Source organism: Carassius carassius, chromosome 13 (genome assembly GCF_963082965.1).
Source record: "Carassius carassius chromosome 13, fCarCar2.1, whole genome shotgun sequence".
In the NCBI taxonomy this organism is placed as follows: domain Eukaryota; kingdom Metazoa; phylum Chordata; class Actinopteri; order Cypriniformes; family Cyprinidae; genus Carassius; species Carassius carassius.
The window spans coordinates 21,042,875-21,063,546 of record NC_081767.1 but is presented as its reverse complement, the minus strand read 5'-3'; the positions used below and the strand labels follow the sequence as shown (position 1 = coordinate 21,063,546).

The following is a 20,672-nucleotide window of genomic DNA, read 5'->3' as shown; positions in this document are numbered from 1 at the left end:
ACTTTGCAGATGGAAAACTGCAATAGTGTGGACCGGCAGCTTAATTGGCTCCTGCAAACAGCAGTGACTGAAGCGCCTCCAGCATCTCCATAAATAAAGAGCAGATGGCACCAAACATGATCTTCACAAGAAAAAGAAAAAAAAGGAGGCTATTCTCACTCTAATCTCAGGTATATCAATCATATATTCAGTGACAAACCTCTTTAAGTACACACAAGAACCTGGTAGTCCATTGCATAGATACTACAGCATGCAAAAAGTTTTAAAACGAGACAGAGGAAAGGTAGCACTTCTTTTTATAGGTGCATTTTTACCATGGAGAGATTCTTGACAGGGCTGAGTTGGGATGAAGAATCCCCTGAGGTTTTGTGGAATGAATGGCTGGACTGGACACTTTTCAACTGGCTACTGCTGCTGCTGAGAGGCTGGAGTTTTCTGAAATATCAGAGAGTGAGATGCAGTCAAAATGCCATTCCGTTCATTCTTGCCACCAGGAAACCTTTGCTAATTAAATTCTGTGAACCAGTTCCCGAGTTGAGATCAACTTCCCAGTTCCAGAAAGCTCTAAAAAGGTGCAGTTGTGTTTACAGGAAATGGAGGAACTAAACAGGAAGAAATTTAAAGCTCAAGATCAAGGTCTAGGATTTGCACGAGTGTTAATCAGGTTTGGCTGTTCCCGAACGGAGTGTAAAAACATTCATTCAGCCAGAAGTCTAGCTTAGCATTTCCGGGTAGCTGATAACATCTGCAGTGGGACTGGCAAAAGCCTCGCTAATGTCCAGTGACGAGAACAATGGTGCCAGAGACATTCCTACTCTGCTGGAACTTTCCTCTGGCAGTCTACTTCCTACAGCTCCTTCCTCTCAAAGAGCTGCTTTTTCATCACACGAAGGATAGTTCTTCATAAGCGTCTTGGTTCAATGCCAAAACAAACCTGCAAATTCAGCTTTGCCATCACATAAATTAGCACAGTTGTCTTATATCATAATATTTCACAATATTACATTTTACTGTATTTTTGATCAAATAAATGCAGCCTTGGTGAGCATGAGAAACTTCTTTGAAAAATGTTTAAAGATATCATTCTGACCCCAAACTTTTTAACTGAAGCAGTGCATGGATGTTTCTGCAAACATGTCGTGTTGTGCACATCCTGCTTTGGGGTTTATTGTAAGATCATCTTGATCTGTCCCATTAGGTTAATTTAGACCGGCAGTGCACATAAAAATTGAGAACCTCCCAAAATCATGGCTGCCAAGATCATATTTGGCAGGATGGCTGCCGTTTATTCCCCTATTGTTCCGGGACTCAATGTGTCTGCACAGAAGCTTTCAGCATAATTCCACTAAACAGCACAGTGAATCGCACGACTTCCTGCTCAGACAGGCCTACTAACCACATCATCTGTGCTAAAACACATACTTAATAAAGCCTCCAAAAAACACATCATCTCAGCAGACTGCGGGGGCAAGGCCTGGATGACCAAACTGTACCAAACGTCTTAGTCAAAGGAAGTTAGGAAATAATACTGTTAAGACATTTTAGCATGTCTCTAAGCAGGGTTTTCTAAACTATTAAAAACATTTTTTGTTAACTGAAATAAAGCTCAATAAAATTAAATAGAGTTGGACAGGTCATTCCACCAGGAGGGAACAGTTAATGTAAAGATTTTGGGGAAAAAAGAGCATATTTTTGATTTGGTCTTGATGAAAAGGTACTTAATCTTACTAATGGGTCTATGCAAGACAAAAAAGGCTGGAAGTAAAGCAAAGCTAAATAAAGTATTTTAAGGTAAAGTATGGAAGATTATAGTCTGACACACTGAAATGACAATAAATATTAATAAAAAGATAAAAGTGATGTCGTGAGAATTGAGAATACTGCATGTACCTTGCCAACACCCTTTGAATGAGTTGCCGCTCTTCTTCAACATAGCCAGGCCAGTCCCTCCGCACATGTCTGTAGAAATCATCCTTTAGAGTAAAGCTGCTGTCTTTGGGATTGAGTTTAGCCACCTGAAAGGAAATATACAATTACATATATAATTATTATCCTGATGAGAAACTGCCTTTTTCACAAATGCACATAAGTAAACAATATCTCAAGAGTGACTTGAACCATCACGCACTACTGGAGTAAGCATCTTTTTGAAGAAATATGACACTTCAGATTTCTTTACGAGAGAGAAAAATAATGTACGATAGGCCTTTTAAGGACATTCTTAAATACATCCAGAGGACATAATTCAATTCAGACCTTGTAAATGTAAAACAGAAAGCATAAATGTTTTGCAGCATAGGGCATTCTGCAGAGCACTTTTACAAATGGAATATGAACCCAGCTCAACCCTCCTTCTGTCAAATCGCAATCCTTTCTCCAAATATCATTATGGCAGAAGGCGAATTGCTACCGCTAGCACCGCAATCTCCCCTTGTTGACTCTGCAGGAACTCTTGAATATAAACGCAGCAGGAAACGTTCAGCAAATAAACCTACTGACAAAATCAGCCATAACCATCTTGTCTGCCCAGACGCAATAGAGAAGCAGCTCTGGACAAACTATATTATCTGGACAGGCTGAGTATTGAACTGTGTTTTCTGAAGTAGGGCTGATGGGAGATATATATATATATATATATATATATATATATATATATATATAAACTTGGCACTGGTCCACAATGAAATGCTGACAGAGAGTTTTAATCAACAACATATTAATATACAGGGCTCCAGGCTTCGACTAAAACGTTCACAAAAGTGACAAAAAATGTGCAACTAATTTAAACTATAGCCTCCATGAGCGACAGTCTTTGTGTGCATTAATACACTGTTAAAGGGAGTAAACACCTCAGTCAAAACAATTCATTAAACATTCTTTAACTTGTTTGTGACTTAGTAATATAATATAATATAATATAATATAATATAATATAATATAATATAATATAATATAATATAATATAATATAATATAATATAATATAATATAATATAATATAATATAATATAATATAATATAATATAATATAATACTGTTCAAAAGTTTGGGGTCAGTAAGATTTTTATAAATTAATAAAAAAAAAAATCATTAATACTTTTATCCAGCAAGGATGCATGAAACTGGTCAAAAGTGACTGTTTGTAACCATATGCATGCATTTACTATTTCAAATAATTTTAATAAATTTTTAATACATTTAATAAAAAAAAATTGTAATAAATATATATATATATATGTAAAATATATATATTTTACTTTCTATAAAAAAACAAAAACACCTGAAAGAAATCAATCATAGTAATTGATAATTATGATAAATATTTCTTGAGCACCAAATCAGAATATTGGAATGATTTCTGAAGAATCATGTGACACTGAAGCCTGGAGTAATGGGTGCCATTAAAAATACATAAAAAATATAAAACTGTTATTTTAAATTTAATTTTTAAATTGTTTCACAGTACTACTGTTTTTACTGTACTTTTGATCAAATAAATGCAACCTTGGATAGGTCTTTCAAAAACATCTAAAAATCTTACTAATCACAAACATTTGAATGATAATATCACTCACACACACACACACACACACACACTAGTCATTAGTGTAAGAACATCAAATTGAAACTATGTATATTAAATAGTAAAATGTGAAAAATTCTCATAAGATACCAACTGAGGTATGCAAACATTTTTCCATTTACCTAGATTATAAATATTGTGTTTTCTGTGCATTTGCACTGGTGTATGCCATGCACTTGTGTTTTACCTCATCCAGCACAGCACTCAAGTCGACCTTGTCCTTGGGACTGGCTTTCTCCCTCTCCAGCCAGAGCAGTAGTTCTGGTTTGCTGTAGGGCTTTAAGGCCAGAATGTGAATAACACGTTCTTTCAAGGGCCTGGTGGCCACCAAGCTAGGTGTACCGTTCTTCTTGTTGCTGGGTGAATGTCTGTTAGTGTTGTCAAAGCTGGTCGACAGGCCCTGTTTCTTCTTAATCTTCACACATTTACCTGAGGGGAGCAAAAAAAAAAAAAAAACACCATAAGGGTCACTAATGTTTTTATGGATTGTGAAACAAAAAAAAAAAATCACCTTTTATTATTCATTAAAAAAATTTTATGTCTTCACAAGAGTTTAATACAACCTTAGAATCTGCTGAGTGACTTAATACAGCTTGAAAGATTATTTATTAACTCGAATGCTTCCTCAGCACTGAAAATAAACCGAAAGCTCTGCAAATAGCACAGAACTTCTAGGGCCACGCAAATCCCCAAGCTCTCTTTACGCAAAACAAAACCTAGCCGCTCTGAGGTGAAGTTAGACACACACATAACAGACAAGGGGTGAACACTGGAGCCGTGACAATGGACTGTCATAAATACAGTAGTGTAAACAGCAAGTACTGGACCACTTTAGGAAATACAGCTTTAAGTAAACATGACGGCCCCCACAGCACTCATATGACCATTCTCCAGACATGCACTTTGGGCCGTGGAGTGTGCAAATATCTAAACTGTGGAAACGAAAGAACTTCAAATAGAATTTTTTTTTTCGGTGTTCCATCTTCCCACCAGTGTACTGCTTCACCTGGAGCCAACAGGACACAGGAGTTCTAATAGATATCAAGCATGCCTAATCTCATTAGACGTTTAAGCTGTACTTTGAAGGTTGCAATAGTACAAAGTGAAGCATAAGCTGCTAATAAAAATGTGCTACGCTCCTGTGCTCATCTAGTTTTACATAACATTAATGCATCCATTTATGCTGCTTTAGGGCTTTGTTATTGCTGCAGAAACACACTACGCTGTTGTCTTGTGAGTTAAATTCAAATGGACTGCGTTAAATCAAATTACGCAGTCATTTTAAGCAATATTCACATCAATCATTTTAAGCAATCTTCACAGGAAAGTTCACCCAAAAGTGAACTGTCTGTCATCATTTATTTACGTCACATGACATACGGTCTTCTGTGGAACACAAAAAAATGTACCACCCTCATGTTGTTTCAAACCTCTATAACTTACTTTTTTTTCTGTGGAATACAAGAAAAAAAAAAAAGAATGTTCATATTCTGAAGAATGCTGGTAGCCAAACGTTTTTGATGACCATTGACATTTCTCAAAATATCTAGAGAGAGAGAGAGAGAGAGAGAGAGAGAGAGAGAGAGAGAGAGAGAGAGAGAGAGAGAGAGAGAGAGAGAGAGCAACAGTACTGAATTCCTCTTGACGCCTTTACATGTTGCGCTTTGCAAGAGGTGCCGAATTAAACACTCTCTGTCTACAAAAGCATTGGAGACACTTTACTGTATTTTGGGGCTATAATACTGTATGAACTGTAGACATTTGTCCTATGACTCCATCATCAAGCATTAAATCAAATCTAGCCTTACAGGCAATCTCATCAAATCACATTCCAAAATCAAATTTTACCTCACAAAGCTCAGTAAGCACTTGTTTAATCATGTTTGCATGCTTAAATATGCCACAATAACACAACTTACTTGTCTGCACTTATAGTATATAGTTTATTGTATATTCATAAACACGACTAGTGGCTGACTGACATTACTGTATGTAAAAAAAAATGCTATAATAGAATCACATAACCAAAAAATTACTATCTGAAGTTTATTTTACAGATTTATTTTTATCAACCTTCCACCCTGCTTACTAAGATATCAGCATCAACCATCCAAAAGCATGCAAAGTTAAAAAATGCCTTAAAATGCCTCTGCTCTTTATAATTAAACATCCATTGAAATACCTGCCATACATCTGAAAGTCTGTGCCAACTATGAAAGCTATGAGGGCAAAGCAGAATTTAGAAGCGTCTACAAGATAAGTGTACCATTACTTCACCACAGAAATACAGTGTGCTGCTCCACTACAGAGATGGGAAATAAGTTGGATGCTGTTCTATTTTTGTTTCAGCCAAACAAATGTATCTGCCAGGCACTAAATTGTGCAAGGACATGGCTCCGTTTCGACCGCCATATGCATTTGGAGCTGGTTTAAAAATATGCTTTTTAGTCCGTGATGGGATGAAAAGCCAAAGCAAATACTATAAACTCAAATCTGACATAAATATAAACAAATCAAAATCTGAATGGTGCAACATCAAATTATCTCGCTATGGTCCTTCCTATAATGCTCGTCTCTAAATCATACCCCTTAGCAAGCACTGAAGCTCAAATGTGTTTACATTACAAGGCAAATTAAGACATATACTGAAAAAAAGCGATACTGCAGAGCTCTGGAAGGGGCTATTTGATTTCCTCAGTGAAAGTGATTCAGAGATTTTAATTGCCCCGAATTAAACAGACCTTATTTTTTCTAACCACTCAAGTGCCTTCTTTCAGTTTTCTTAGACACGAGAGGCCAGAGCGACGTGTGTCCTTCTCTCTAGTCATCGCTTGGGGAATTGCAGACTTTGCTTCAGAGAGAGACCCATGTATAATTCAGTATTTCTGCAGATGAAAACCTAATTGATCCCCAGCCATGGTAATTAAAATCCTGGGCTAAACTTCATCCACCCAGCATGAGACTTGTTAGTGCATACTTCTGGCAGTCTCAATCAGATTAATGGAAAGGGTCTGTGGCTTCATACCAGTGTCATCTGCAGATAAATGCTTGAGAAAGAGGGATTGGGGGAGGGAAATGCAGCTTACATGGCTCGTCTGATACACAACCATCCCTTGATCAAAAACATCCTGGTTTATCCACCATTATTAACAGAACATGATGCTACCAGGCTAACATATTACTTGCTTTTTGAAGAAATAAATTGTGTTATTTGCAGAGGTGTCAAGTAACGAAGTACAAATACTTCGTTACCTTACTTAAGTAGAAATTTGGGGTATCTATAGTGTACTTGAGTAATTATTTTTCAGCCGACTTTTTACTTCTACTCCTTACATTTTCACGGAAGTATCTGTACTTTCTACTCCTTACATTTTAAGAATAGCTTCGTTACTGCTATTTCATTCCGGCTTGTCATCATTAAAAAAAAAAAAAAAACCTATCCAGAATAAATCGCGCCATCCGGATGGAGTGAATTTGATTGTGATTGGATGAGAAGTATAAACATATATTATTCCGACACCCTATTGGTTTGTATGCGATCCATCGCACCTGCACATGACACAAATCAAATCACACTCCAGCAAGGACATAGCCAGTTTTGGGTTCGTTTATCAAAAAATATATTTCTTAAAAGTAGGGTTGGGTATGGAACCGGTATCCGATCGCCTCAGAGTCAGTCCCCTTAAATGTCATATGAAACCGTTATCAGACCGGTCTCCTCTCCGTCTTTCAGCACGCTCTTCAATCCGCAGACCACGAGCGGAGCAGCGCAAGCGCACTTAAACACAAACAGAGGACACAAGGTATGTGTTTATCGATAGATTGTTAGAATATCCGTATCTGTGCAATTCTTTGTCATAAATACAGTTTACAAAAGGTCACGAGGGAGCAGTCGGTTTCTCGCTTGTCACCGCTCATCACTAAACAGCTGTTTCCTCCAGCGAAAATCTAGCCCTTAACACATATGAATGAACACATACTTTAATTACACTTATTTAGATAAACTTAATTTAATCATACGTAATTTATACATACACTACTGTGCAAAAGTCTTAGTCACGTTAGTATTTTCACTTTAAAGAATGTTCGGCCAGTTATTTATATATTTTGCTGTAGTGTGTCAGTATAAAATATCAGTTTACATTTCCAAACAATTTTGCCGTTGACAGACTGCTTGTGCATTCAAAATCGCACTAGATTATTATTAAAATGAATGGCAAACTGATATTTCCTACTGACACACTACAGCAAAAGATATAAATAACTGGCTTAAAACCCTTTTTTGGGGTGAAAATACTAATGTGCCTAAGACTTTGCACAGTACTGTATTTTAAAAACGACATTGTTGCTACTTTATAAAGAATGAGCATACAGTAATTCACAGGACTGATTAAAGACAGTGACAGACAGCACTCATCTTAACTAAATATCAGAGAGATTGACAGAGATACAGTAGAAACATTATGTGTGGTTTCGTATTAAATAATGACCCAGATTTTGAAATACATTTATTAGCCTTAGAGTAAAGCACAACCTGAGAAATGAGAGCATCCAAGGTGAAAGCTATGGATTTATTTTAAATATTTGTAATGTTCTTTAATGTTATCCATAGTTTTTTTGTGGATCTTTTTTTTTAAGTATCGGTTCAGGCACCGTTTAAGCGCCGGTACCGTTTTAAAAGTATCGAAATGGCACTGGACCCTACTTAAAAGTTATTATTTCTCACTGGCTAATTTACCAAATGGGTGCTTTCTCTTCATCCTCTGCAAATTAAGCTGATGTAGGTAGTTCGGTAGCGAGACGTTTTAATAAATGATCATTTGCGATTGATGACGCGATTGACAACGTTGTGATAAGTAGGCTAGCAGACGTATGTAGCGAATACAGGAAGGTATCAATCAAGAAGGTATCAGGAGTTTTAGTCATTTTTAGTTTTTGATTAATCTCTTGGATTAATCATTCATTTTGACAGCACTAATGTTTATTGTAAATAGACAACCATACAAGGGTAATTGGTACTAAGCCTGCACCAATGTTCTTGTCCATTGCCCTCGCAGATTCCTGCAGCTAAGCTTTTATGTACATTTACATTCCATTAAAGGTTATTGATGACATGCCTCTGAAGTTGGACTTTTTGCACTTTTTTTCATAGCTTTCATAACAATACTTATAGGCAACTAGTCATCATATCTCTAGTCCTTTAATGTATTTGCATTGTACTAAAGTGCGTTCATTTTCAATGGGCATATATGCGGCTGAAACAGGTAGCCTAGTGCATCCCAAATTTTTCAACATGAACATTTTAATATAACATTATAGTCATTATGGCCTATGGCCTTTAGAAAAATGTTTTTTTGAGGAGATGGGGTAGTGCACAATGGCCCCAGTGGTGTGGCCTAAGCTTTTGTTCTTAATGGCATTTTTTTCCCTTACATTACTTTTACTTTTATACTTTAAGTAGTTTTTTAAACCAGTACTTTTACACTTTTACTTGAGTAAAAACTTGAGTTGATACTTCAACTTCTACAAAAGTCTTTTTAAACCCTAGTATCTATACTTCTACTTGAGTAATGAATGCCAATACTTTTGACACCACTGGTTATTTGATATAATATATGTTTTAATGAGAGATAATTGCATCTGTGCATATGGAGTTGGTCCTTTGTGTGTGTGTGTGTGCATGAGCCGGATTCTTACTCGGATGTGTGGATCCAGGTTTGATCTCGATGGCTGAGCGACTCCAGATGTCTTTTTCCACTTGAGACATGCGCTCGCGGGTCATCTGATAGGAATCGTCGGTGGCACACACTGTGATTTTGTCCTGAATACTGCCCTGACTTTCAAGATGCTCCCTGCCATCTCTAAGCAAAAACAGGAAATACACAGCGAGTTAAATCGTCATGCTGGAAAGTATATATGTGGATTTGTTGAAATTCTACGGAATGAATTTACAGTCTTGAAAGCAGCAGTTAGAATTGTTTGGAAATTATAAACAATTAAGTGTGTTTATGAATGTGGTGTGGAGACTTTGTTATAGAGCTTATAAAAAACATTTATATGAATATTACATGCAATTATTTATGCATAATAAAAATAATTTTTATTCCAATATTTAACTTACAAACACATAAATATTATTTTATACATTAAATATTTTACTAAATGTATACACAATATATATTATAACATAAGTAGCCATGTATATATATATAATAGTTAATATTCTAATTGAGAAATTTTGTGTGAAGTTGTTTTAAAAAAGACGAATAAAAGGCTACATCAAAAATCAGTGCGGACATCACAACAGAAATTTTCTGGAATACTCTGAGAATCAACCTGCTATGTAAAGACTGACATGTTTAATATCTTGCTCCCTGTTGCTAAGTGTTACAGCTGCTCCTTTGTCTACAAAGCACCCGGAAAGTCAGTGACAAATTTATGACTAATGGCCTTAACTGGTTTTTGTGGAATTGCTTTGCATCCTCTTTCCCACAAACCTATCTAATGCTATACTTAAGCGAGACAAGTGGAGTATTGTGAGACTACAAGTCTCCTTTGAGCTGGAAAGTGAACAGATCAGAGCCACTCCGATCAAGAGACAGCAACTTCACAACCAACTGTGAAGCCAAATACTGTAATGGAAATTGGGTTCAAAGGTCAAAGTAAATTTTGTACCTAACAAACAATAACCTACGCTCAACACACAGATTTAGCATTTTAGACACATAATAACCAATACATTCATTATTAAGAAATTTAAGTAATAATTATTAATATATATATATATATATATATATATATATATATATATATATATATATATATATATATATATATATATATATACATACATACATATATATATAATTTTTTTTTTTTTTATAAATAGTTTTATTATTTATTGGTTTATTCGTTAAATAAAAAAGCCCGTAGGATAGCAAGTAGAAAGAAGAAGAAAAAAAAACACAGAGCATGCAGAATAAAATAAGTGGAGTTTGAATGATAAATTGCCTGTTTTGAATGATTACGAAACTGTGGCAATCCATTATTGTAATCGCAATTAGAAATTTGAGTAATTGTGCAGCCCTAGTCAGAACTGTCACTGTTTGTGCTTTACAGAGAAAATAACAGGATGTTCTTTTTATACTATTTTATTAGTTTTTAATCTTATTTGAATATCAGTGTCTTACCCAGAAATATACTGTTGAATGCAGTCGAAGCTTGCCTGAGGTTTGTCTTTACTGTCACTGGACAGGTAGAAGGAGAAGACACGGAAAGCATCAGGAGAATCCAAGGAAGCAGGTATCTTGATATACTATAAGATAAAAATAAAATATTTCAGACTTGTTGGTAATAAATTCTAATTTAATTCTAAATATAAACACAAAAAGTGCAATTATGAGAAGCATATGCTTGTTTAAACCCCTACACAGATCTATTAAATGGCTATTTTAAGCACCGGAAAGACACTCATGTAACATACAAAACAGATGAATGACATGAAGAATTAACTTTCATTATACAGCACAATCAAATAATAATAATAAAAATAAAAACATAAAAATCAAGGAACTCCTTCCCTTGCCTAACACACAGACTTTTGTTTATTGACAAAAGAACCAGCTTGAGCCTCCCATCCTCCAAATTTCCTCCCAAAAACAGTGCTCAGTTTGTGTGAAAAACAATAAGTAGCATGTCCTCATAAGGCAATTATTTCATTACTTTTCCAGAAAAGGCACTTGCTGTAACAAAACCAGTTGCATGATGGAATGTTCTGTACTTGCCCATTTCTGAAAAAAAGATTTATATTCGCCAACTATGAGTTTAGTGTGGGTTTGTAAAAAGCATACTCTACAACACACTTGCTAAACGTTAAAGACTTTCAGGCCTCTTTTAGTAAAAACATCTATGTTTGTCATTCAAATACATGTTTTTATGTCTTGCGAACATAAACATTCAGATAACTGTGATGTTGTCAGCATGGTAAAGTTTTCTAGATGATGAGGATAGATGAGGTGTTTATGAAATTGCTGGAATGTCTTGAAAGAATTAGTTTGAAAATTAAAATATTTTGCACTATATGCCAACATTGTCAACCAAGTGTTTATGAATTTATAGTGGCCATAGTGTTACATAACCGTAGATTCCAGCTGTTTATAAAAAAATAAATAAATAAATAAATAAATAAATTCACATTGTAATCGGTATCTGGTAAAACAGAAACAGATTATTTCTGACAAATCACAAAACATGTTGTTAAAAGTAAAAGGCAGAATTCTTTTGCCAGTGAAAATGTTTGCACAGCAAATATAAATATGAACTCCTTATTGTATTAAAATAATATACACACAAAGTGTTTAAAATCCTAATGTGAGACAGCTGTTCATATGTTTTGTAATATTTGTGATCCCTAAAGGAGCTTTTTGAAGGCACGAATAAGCAAGTGAGCCAAAGAAACCTTTCCTTTTTTTCAACAATAGTTTGTGCAAACTTTTGCTACACTTTAGTGTGCAGAATGCCTTTAAAAAAAGCAATAGACAATGAAAAACAATCTTTGAACAGCAAAACTGCACTTTAATGGGGGCTGACTGATTTGTGCCAGATCGACTGCAGCTCTGAGTTTGTGTTCTGAGGCAACGCAAGGGTCATGACTCAGTAACTGAGCCAGTTACGTAATAATCGCGGTCATTTGAGGACAATCAAAACAAATACAGCCCTGAACAGAGTAATATCGACAGTGTGACCTTACTACCCGTCCTGTGAAAAGGAATCAGTAAGATTGCTGGACAGCTCTTCATGCACAAAGCCAAAGAAGCAGTGCTTCAAGACTGTCAAACACATGGTGAGGGAGCGCTGTGAGTCTGAGCTAAAGCTGTGCATACAATCAAACCTGCAGCACTCTCAACTCTCCTTTATGCAGTGCCTCCTACAAAATATATCTTAAGACTTCATGTGGGCTATTTCTGATATTAAACAACAAACTATATACTTCAGGGAAGGCCTAGAAACCTACTTTCACTAATACAGAAAGGCAATCCAAAATACAAACTCATTTAGCAACATGTATTGTGCTGTCATTAAAAACAGCTTTTCCTTTCAAACAGCCTCCAGCAGAAAATGATGGATGTTTTAGCTGAGGTAGTGCCCTAGATTTAAGGTAAATGGATAGGTAGAATCTGTAAAATTTAAATGCTTTATTTTTGTTCGGCAGGAAGCATTCTGTCATTTGCGTTTGAATTTGTCCAAAAGTGAGGTGGCAAATGGCAATGACTACAGACACAAAAAGTCACTTAACAAATAATTTCAAATGGTTTTCAGGTGTGTGATTTTCCATCAATAAAATGACAGGGAATAACTCGGCACCTTTAATTCCCACAGTCAAACAGAGCCATGGGGTATTTTCAAATATGTAGGGTTATGCTGTGTGAGCAGGTCTGGTTAAAGCATGCATCTACGTCCTAGGGCATAAAAGTGTGGTGGCCCAGTAGTGCAGAACTCAACGAAATATCCAGAACACAACTAAATTGCCGCAACACAACGGAAACAAGCCACAATACAAAAAAAAATAGCACAACTCAACAAAATTGTCACAGCACAACACAATGAAATTAGGACAACGAAAATAACCTACAACACATCGAAATTAGAACAATACAACTACATTAGCACAATGGAAACAAGCCACAACACGACAAAATTAGCACAACACAATGGAAATCCATATATTTGATACTTTTTAATGCGTGAGCTCCTCTTTAATAGATATGGCGCAGTTTCTTTTTAAGCGCTGTTGCAGTTGAATGAACCGAGGGATTTAATGCAGTGTCTAATGATCTAACGAAATCCAAATTTTGATATCCAATACATTTTCACAAACTCAATAGTTTGGGACAGTACATTATATATCACCCCATATCATGGCGCTTAGAGTACCTTTCTCTACTGTAAATGCTGTTCTTCATCCTACTGCTACTCCTCCATTCACTCCTTCTGCTGACATGTGTGAAGAGTTTTTAAACTTTTTTATTGGTAAGGTTGATGGAATTAGATCTCTAATTTCATCTGTTGGCAATGATTTTATTGTTTCTGTTGCCCCTCAGAACCAACTGACCAGTTTCATGCCTGTTTCTTTGCAGGAGCTTAAGGATATAATTGCTAATATGAAATCCACCAGGTCTCCTGGTGATGTGCTTCCTTCTTCTCTGTTTAAGCAGGTACTTGATTCAATTGGCCCAAGTATTCTGTCTATTATAAATATAAGTTCGGCATCTGGTGTTGTTCCGATTAGTTTTAAGCACGTGGTTATTCAGCCCCTTTTAAAAAAAAACAGCCTAGACCCATTTGGCATGAGTAGTTTTCGTCCGATTCCAAAATTGCCTTTTATTTCAAAAGATACTAAAAAAACATGTGCACGCACAGCTTAATGACTTTTTAATTAGTAATAACAACTGCTATAGATTCCAGTCAGGTTTTACAGTTGGTCATAGTACAGAATCGGCTCTTTTGAGGTTGTCTAATGATATCCTACGAGGTGTTGATTCTGGAAACAGCGTTGTCTAGCTGTTGTTAGATCACTGATCAGCACGCCAGCAGATCTCATTCACCGCACCAGCTGCTGCCAATTCACTCACCTACAAAAACTCACCGCACTCTCCTCTCTTTGTCAGATCGTTGTTTTGGTGTCCACAGTGTTCGTTGTGTACCATTCCAGTCCTGTTCTGGTTCCCAGTTCCTGTTCGCTGTCCTTTTGGTATTCGTCGTCTCGTCTGGATGTTCACCGTCACCTGTCTTCACCAGCACGCTGACCATCTAGTCCCTGCACCACCAGCCCACCTGAACTCCCGACGGATGTGGTTTCCAACAGAGGACCTCAATTTGTGTCCAAATTTTGGCAAGAATTTTGTAGATTACTGGGCGCAACCGTTAGTCTGTCCTCAGGGTTTCATCCCCAGAGCAATGGCCAAACTGAGAGAGCCAACCAGGATTTAGAGAGAACGTTGCGATGTCTGGCTTCCAAGAATCCTTCCTCTTGGAGTCAACAAAAGTCAATGGTGGAGTACGCCCACAATTCGTTACCAGTATAATCCACGGGCCTATCTCCGTTTGAGTGTAGTCTAGGTTACCAGCCACCAATTTTTCCTAGTCTGGAATCTGAAGTCACGGTTCCCTCCGCTCACGCCTTCGTCCAGAGGTGTCATCGCACTTGGACTAGAGCCCGCGAGACTCTATTCCAAGTGGGAGCGCGCACCAAGGCTAAAGCCGATCTCCACCGGTCTAGGCCTTCCGTATACGTCGTTGGTCAAAAAGTGTGGCTTTCTACCGAGAACATTCCTCTCCGTTCCGTCTTGCTCCCAAATTTAGGAACATTCCAGTTCTGTTCCGATTCCCAGTTCCTGTTCGCTGGCCTTGTGGTATTCGTCGTCTCGTCTGGATGTTCACCGTCACCTGTCTTCACCAGCACGCTGACCATCTAGTCCCTGCACCACCAGCCCACCCGAGCTCCAGTACTTCTCTGTGTCTTATTCTACTCATAATAAAGAGTTTACTTGCATTTTTGCTTCCGCCTGTTGTATCATGACATTATTTTTCTTCCATTGCCCCCCTTGTGTGTGGGGTTCCACAGGGCTCAATACTGGGACCAATTTTATTTTCCCTTTATATGCTCCCTCTAGGTTCTATTTTTTTTAAATTTGAGATTCAGTATCATCTTTATGCAGATGATTGTCAAATTTATGTACCACTGAAACATGGGCATAAAAGTGCTATTCAGTCTCTTCATGCATGTTTGGCAGAAGTTAAGTGCTGGCTTGCAAATAACTTTCTCCAATTAAATGAGGATAAGACTGAGATCATAAATCATCATGGAAATAAGGGGTGTGTGGATGATGACTGCCTGGGGTTGTTTCCTGGGAAAAAACGGTCTAGCATGAGGAACCTTGGAGTCATTTTTGACTCTGAGCTTAAATTTGAGCTGCAAATCAATGCTGTTGTTAAGAATAGTTTATTCCATCTTAGATCAATATCTAAATTGAAATATATTCTTACTTTTAATGATATGGAGAAGGTTGTTCACGCCTTTGTGTCTTCACGTTTGGATCATTGTAATGTATTGTATCTCGGTGTGAGTCAGGCTTCTCTCTCCCGTTTGCAGCTCGTTCAGAACTCAGCTGCCAGATTTTAACGGGTACTAAGAAGAGAGAACACATTACTCCGGTTTTAATTAAACTACATTGGTTACCCATACGATACAGAATTCAATACGAAGCGCTGTTGAACGTTTTTAAGTCTATGCATGGTCTAGCCCCTGAGTCAATCCAGCAGATTTCTGCGCTCGAATGATCAGTTGCTTCTTGTAGTTCCACGAACACGTTTAAAATGTAAAGGTGATCAGGCGTTTTCTGATGCAGCTCCTAGGCTTTGGAATGACCTTCCTCTGACTGTTAAAATTGTCCCTTCATTGGGTGTTTTTCAAAGTGCGCTTAAAACTGTCAATGCTTTGTAAGTGTGTATGTCATATGTTTTTTTTGTGTCTTTTATACTTTCTGTACAGCACTTTGGTTTCTCTTGTGATGTTGAAAGTGCTTTATAAATAAAGTTGAGTTGAGTTGAGTCTAATGAACTGCATAAATACCCTAGCAAGCAATTTACCATCCTACAGATCTAAAAACAGCATGCACAGGCACCACAGTAAAAGGTTTTGGCTGTCAAAAATGCCCGGTCACGCAGTACAACCATAAGCACTGTCGGCCACATGCAGCCAATAAAAAGCTCCCAGTCTCACCAACACACATTCAGCTTCACAACCCCCACAGAACGAACCCTGCCCCCATCATTATCTGTTAGTTATCCGTGCAACAAAACATGCACTCTTAAATCATGAGCATTCACATCATACTAGTAAACAGTAGCCCGCTACGATGATGGACACTCATGAGGGTTGAATTGGGAAAACACTGGTAATTATCCAGATACGTCTTCAGCTTAAAAAACTAAGGCAGTACAACATGATCAGACAAATGCATCTTTTCCTATGACAAACCAAAAAAAGCATTGTGGTCAGCCAACAGCTAGTCCTGGGACTACAGCTGCTGGAAGCCACTGGCAAAAGTGGTAGTCTTCACCCAAATTCAACAAGTAATTTTACAAGGTCCCAGAAGTAGGTCACGGCAATTCTGCATAGGAATAAATAATCATTTGTGTTACAAATGGCTACACCGATGAACAAAAGCCAGTCACCTCTGAGGCATGAGCAGAGCCATGGATTTACAGTCTTTACCCCCCTTAAAAGTTCCTTTTTTCCAAAGCATCACATCCTTATATCCCTTTCCCTCCAGGAAACAAGCTAACCCCACCCCCAACCTGGTCCCCAATCCCTCCACGTGGTACATTTACTTGTCAACCCCTGGCCCAACCGCCATGCACACTTCATATTCTGATTCTAATCAATGTCATGCAGGTCGGTCCATTCTGGGGGCAGTCTATTTCTGGCTTCCTCCTCGATCTTCATAACCATATGTCATTTACCTTTTTGGTTTCCAGCTTCTGTATCCAGGGAGAACATGTTTTTTCATGCCGAAAGGATCACACTAGGCCACTTAGATCGGAGTAAGAGAGATTTAAGGGCTATAAAGCCACAGGGGTGGGAATCACCAGAGGCAATTAATATTGTGATTTCTAAAAAAAATTCTTTATACTATGTATTGCCACAACATATATTCCAAGACCTGACATTAACAAATCCTTTAAAGTGTACAAATTGGGCGACTAGATGATGCTATGGGTCTATATTTGTTGCATTTTAGCCTACAAAATAACAGTTGACAGTTTTGCCATGCTTATGAATGTGCAGCATGCAGATTCTTTGATTCTAATTGCAAATTAAATTAAAAGTTGGGTTGCTTCCTAGTGCACAACTAGCTTGAAGTGGTGTAATGGCATGGGCCTGTTGAATTAACACACATATTTAGCCTTCTGTAACAGGTGCTTCAAGATCAGGTATATATATATATATATATATATATATATATATATATATATATATATATATATATATATATATATACATGTGTGTGTGTGTTTGTATGTGTGTGTGTGTTTGTGTGAGAGAGAACAAGCTCTTCTTCACACACAGAGAGACAGAGGAAAAAAAGAGAGAGCTACGGTAGAGCTGATTCACTGTGCCGTTTGTGAAATTACAGTTTGACAAAGATTTCAAAACTCACCTGGTTTTCCTGCATTGCATGCGCAGAGCTTGCAGGAGTAAAATTATATGCAATACCCGCAATGCCATGTAGAAATTATAACTGTTATTAAAGATTGATATCTGTATTAGTACAATATCACTATGCAAAATATTTCAATACTATGCAAAATATTTTTGCCATATTATTGTGCCTATAAAAAAAAAGATAATCTCGAAAACAACTATGAAAATGTGAAATTATTGGTCCACATCTCAATCCAAGATTCGAAAGAGTCAGACAAATACAAAGGTTTTAGCTTGGTTCATTATCTATGTTGCAAAGTTGTCTGTTAATACATTTGCCTTTTGCTCTTCTCTGTGTTTATTCCTCCAGTGAAAGCCAACACCCAACTCGGCAGGTGAGATTTTATCAGCTTTTAGATAAGTTTGAAATGTAAATACAGACTGCTTCAATGGTTGCTACTGAAATGTCACCTCTCTCCCTGAGCTATGCACATTTATGATTATTGTGATTCAAGCTCTTTGTGTCATTAACCCCATTTTCTTACAGTGAGGCTCATTCACTATCCATTGTCAGGATATACTCAAGAGACAGGAGGTAAGTGAATCCAGGCACAGTGTTTATTTACAAGATCGTAAATGCAGGGTAAGTAGTCAGTGATTTCAGGTGCAGGTTTGGTGCAGATCACTCGGGGGTTGAAAGCAGGGGAGTATGTCCTTTGCAGATATGTCAATGCCACACAGTCACAGTTCGCTAATACTTGTCTCTTCCACTTTCAGAACCGGAAGCTATCCAGCAAGCTTGGAGAAAACACAGGAGACTCGGGAGATCGCTGGATTTCAGGCAACGAGAAATGCTCAGGAATCCTGGGGGCAGTAGAATAATGACACAGAGGTTAGTGTTTCAAAGGTGAGTACATCTTAGAATATTCTGTGCATCAGTTTGTCAGGAGACAACATCATATGGTCTGTTCCTGTTGGAGGCTTGACCTCGAATTGGGGCTGTGGTGAGTGCTTTATAGTGCTATTTGATGTGGTTGCTGATGGTGAACAGGTGTGGGTGATTAGAGCTTGACTGGTCCCTGACATCCATACACAAGTAATTGAACATAAAATCTTTGTTTTTATAAATTTTATTTGCACGTTATAGGGCAGAAATTAAAGATTAAATAATTAGTGTTACCAAAGATTAACTTTAAATTAATGTTGACTTGACTTGTTTCAGTATGACAGCAACAGTAATATAATGTGCAGGAGAAATGAGCATGCACAATTCAACATCCAATATTAATGGATACAGAGGGTATAGAGGAGAATCATCCCCCTTTAAAATAATCAACTTTTTTTTTTTGCTTTGCAGCATGAAGCTGTATTTACTCAGTGAAATTTATATAAAACCAACATGTCAGAAAAAAAAACACGTTTTGATTAGCTCAGCATGAAAAGAGCTTTCCTGGAGCATTTCATTCCTTGGTAGTGCAACTGAAGCAAACAAGGTGGCAAGGTACTGTCAAAAGATCTCCAGGATAAGGTTGTGGACAGGCACAAGTCAGGAGAAGGATACAAAAAAAATTCAAAGGCTATATCAAACCCTAGAAGCACAGTGAATTATATTATTAAGAAGTGTAAGGTATTTGGTACAAGACAGACCCTCCCTGGATCAGGACGTCACTTCAAACTGGATGAAAGAGCCGGGAAGAAATTCCTCAGAAAGGCTACCAAGAGGACTACAGCAACTCTGAAGCTGATGCAGGAAATTATGACAACGAGTGGTGATTGTGTGCATGTGACAACAATATCACAAATTCTCAACAAATGTGGCCTGTATTGGAAAGTTGCAAGAAAAAAAGCCACTCCTCAAGAAGGCCGCATGCAATCACGACTAAGCTTTGCCAAGATGCACCTTGAAGATTCTGAGGCAGATGAGACTAAGATTGAATTATTTGGCCTCAACATCAAACAAAACGTATGGTAGAAATACAGTTCAGCTCACCATCCAGATTACAGCATTCCTACAGTAAAGCATGGAGATGGTAATATCCTGTTATGGGGTGTTTTTCTGCAGCAGGGACTGGAGCACTTGGATGGGGCAAAATACAGTCAAATTCTTGAGGAAAATCTTCTGCCCTCTGCCAGAAAGTTGTCAATGGGAAGAAGGTTTACCTTCCAGTATGACAATGACCCAAAGCACACATCAAAATTGACTAGACAGTGGTTAAAGGAGAAAAAGGTGAATGTCCTTGCATTGCCTAGTCAAAGCCCAGACTAAACCCCATTGGAAATCTGTGGAATGACCTGAAGACTGCAGTCCAGAAACGGTCACCATCAAATTGAACTGAAGCAGTTCTGCAAAGTGGGCAAATATTGCAAAGTCTAGATGTGCAAAGTTAGTAGAGACATATCTGTTCTAATATACAGTATTTTATAATGCAATTTATTCCTATGATGGCAAAGCTAAATTTAATAGCAGTCATTACTCCAGTTTTCATTGTCACATGATCCTTCAGAAATCAATCTAATATGCTGATTTGGTGCTCAAGAAACATTTCTTATCATCAATGGTGAGAACAGTGGTGTATAACATTTTTTCAGGATTGTTTGATAAACAGAAAGCTTAAAAAGAACAACAATTATTTGGAATTGAAATAGACATCAATTTAACTTTTTTATCAATTTAATGTGTCTTTGCCGAATAAAAGTATTATTTTCTTTAAAAACAAAACATACTGACCCCACACTTTAAGTTTGGCTGGTGGATAACCAAAGTCTACCGAAAAGTCAAATATTAAATAAGTGCATAGCTATTAGTGAATGAGACCCAGTGTTCTTTCAGTCAGTAAGCAGTTCAGCTAAGTAACCAAACAACAGTACTGTTAGGTTATACATT

The 20,672-nt window shown here is 37.3% G+C and overlaps 1 protein-coding gene across 1 annotated transcript in view; it reads right to left on the bottom strand.

Moving 5' to 3' along the window:
• The window catches only part of LOC132156080 (RNA polymerase II elongation factor ELL2-like), a 54,651-nt gene that overhangs the window by 5,145 nt on the left and 28,834 nt on the right, over nt 1-20,672 (bottom strand). The window contains exons 3-7 of the mRNA XM_059564919.1: nt 10,773-10,897; nt 9,280-9,443; nt 3,770-4,011; nt 1,891-2,015; nt 315-435 (exon numbers count right to left, since the gene is read on the bottom strand). Of these exons, the coding sequence (XP_059420902.1) occupies nt 315-435; nt 1,891-2,015; nt 3,770-4,011; nt 9,280-9,443; nt 10,773-10,897 (777 nt within the window). The remainder of the gene's footprint in view (nt 1-314; nt 436-1,890; nt 2,016-3,769; nt 4,012-9,279; nt 9,444-10,772; nt 10,898-20,672) is intronic.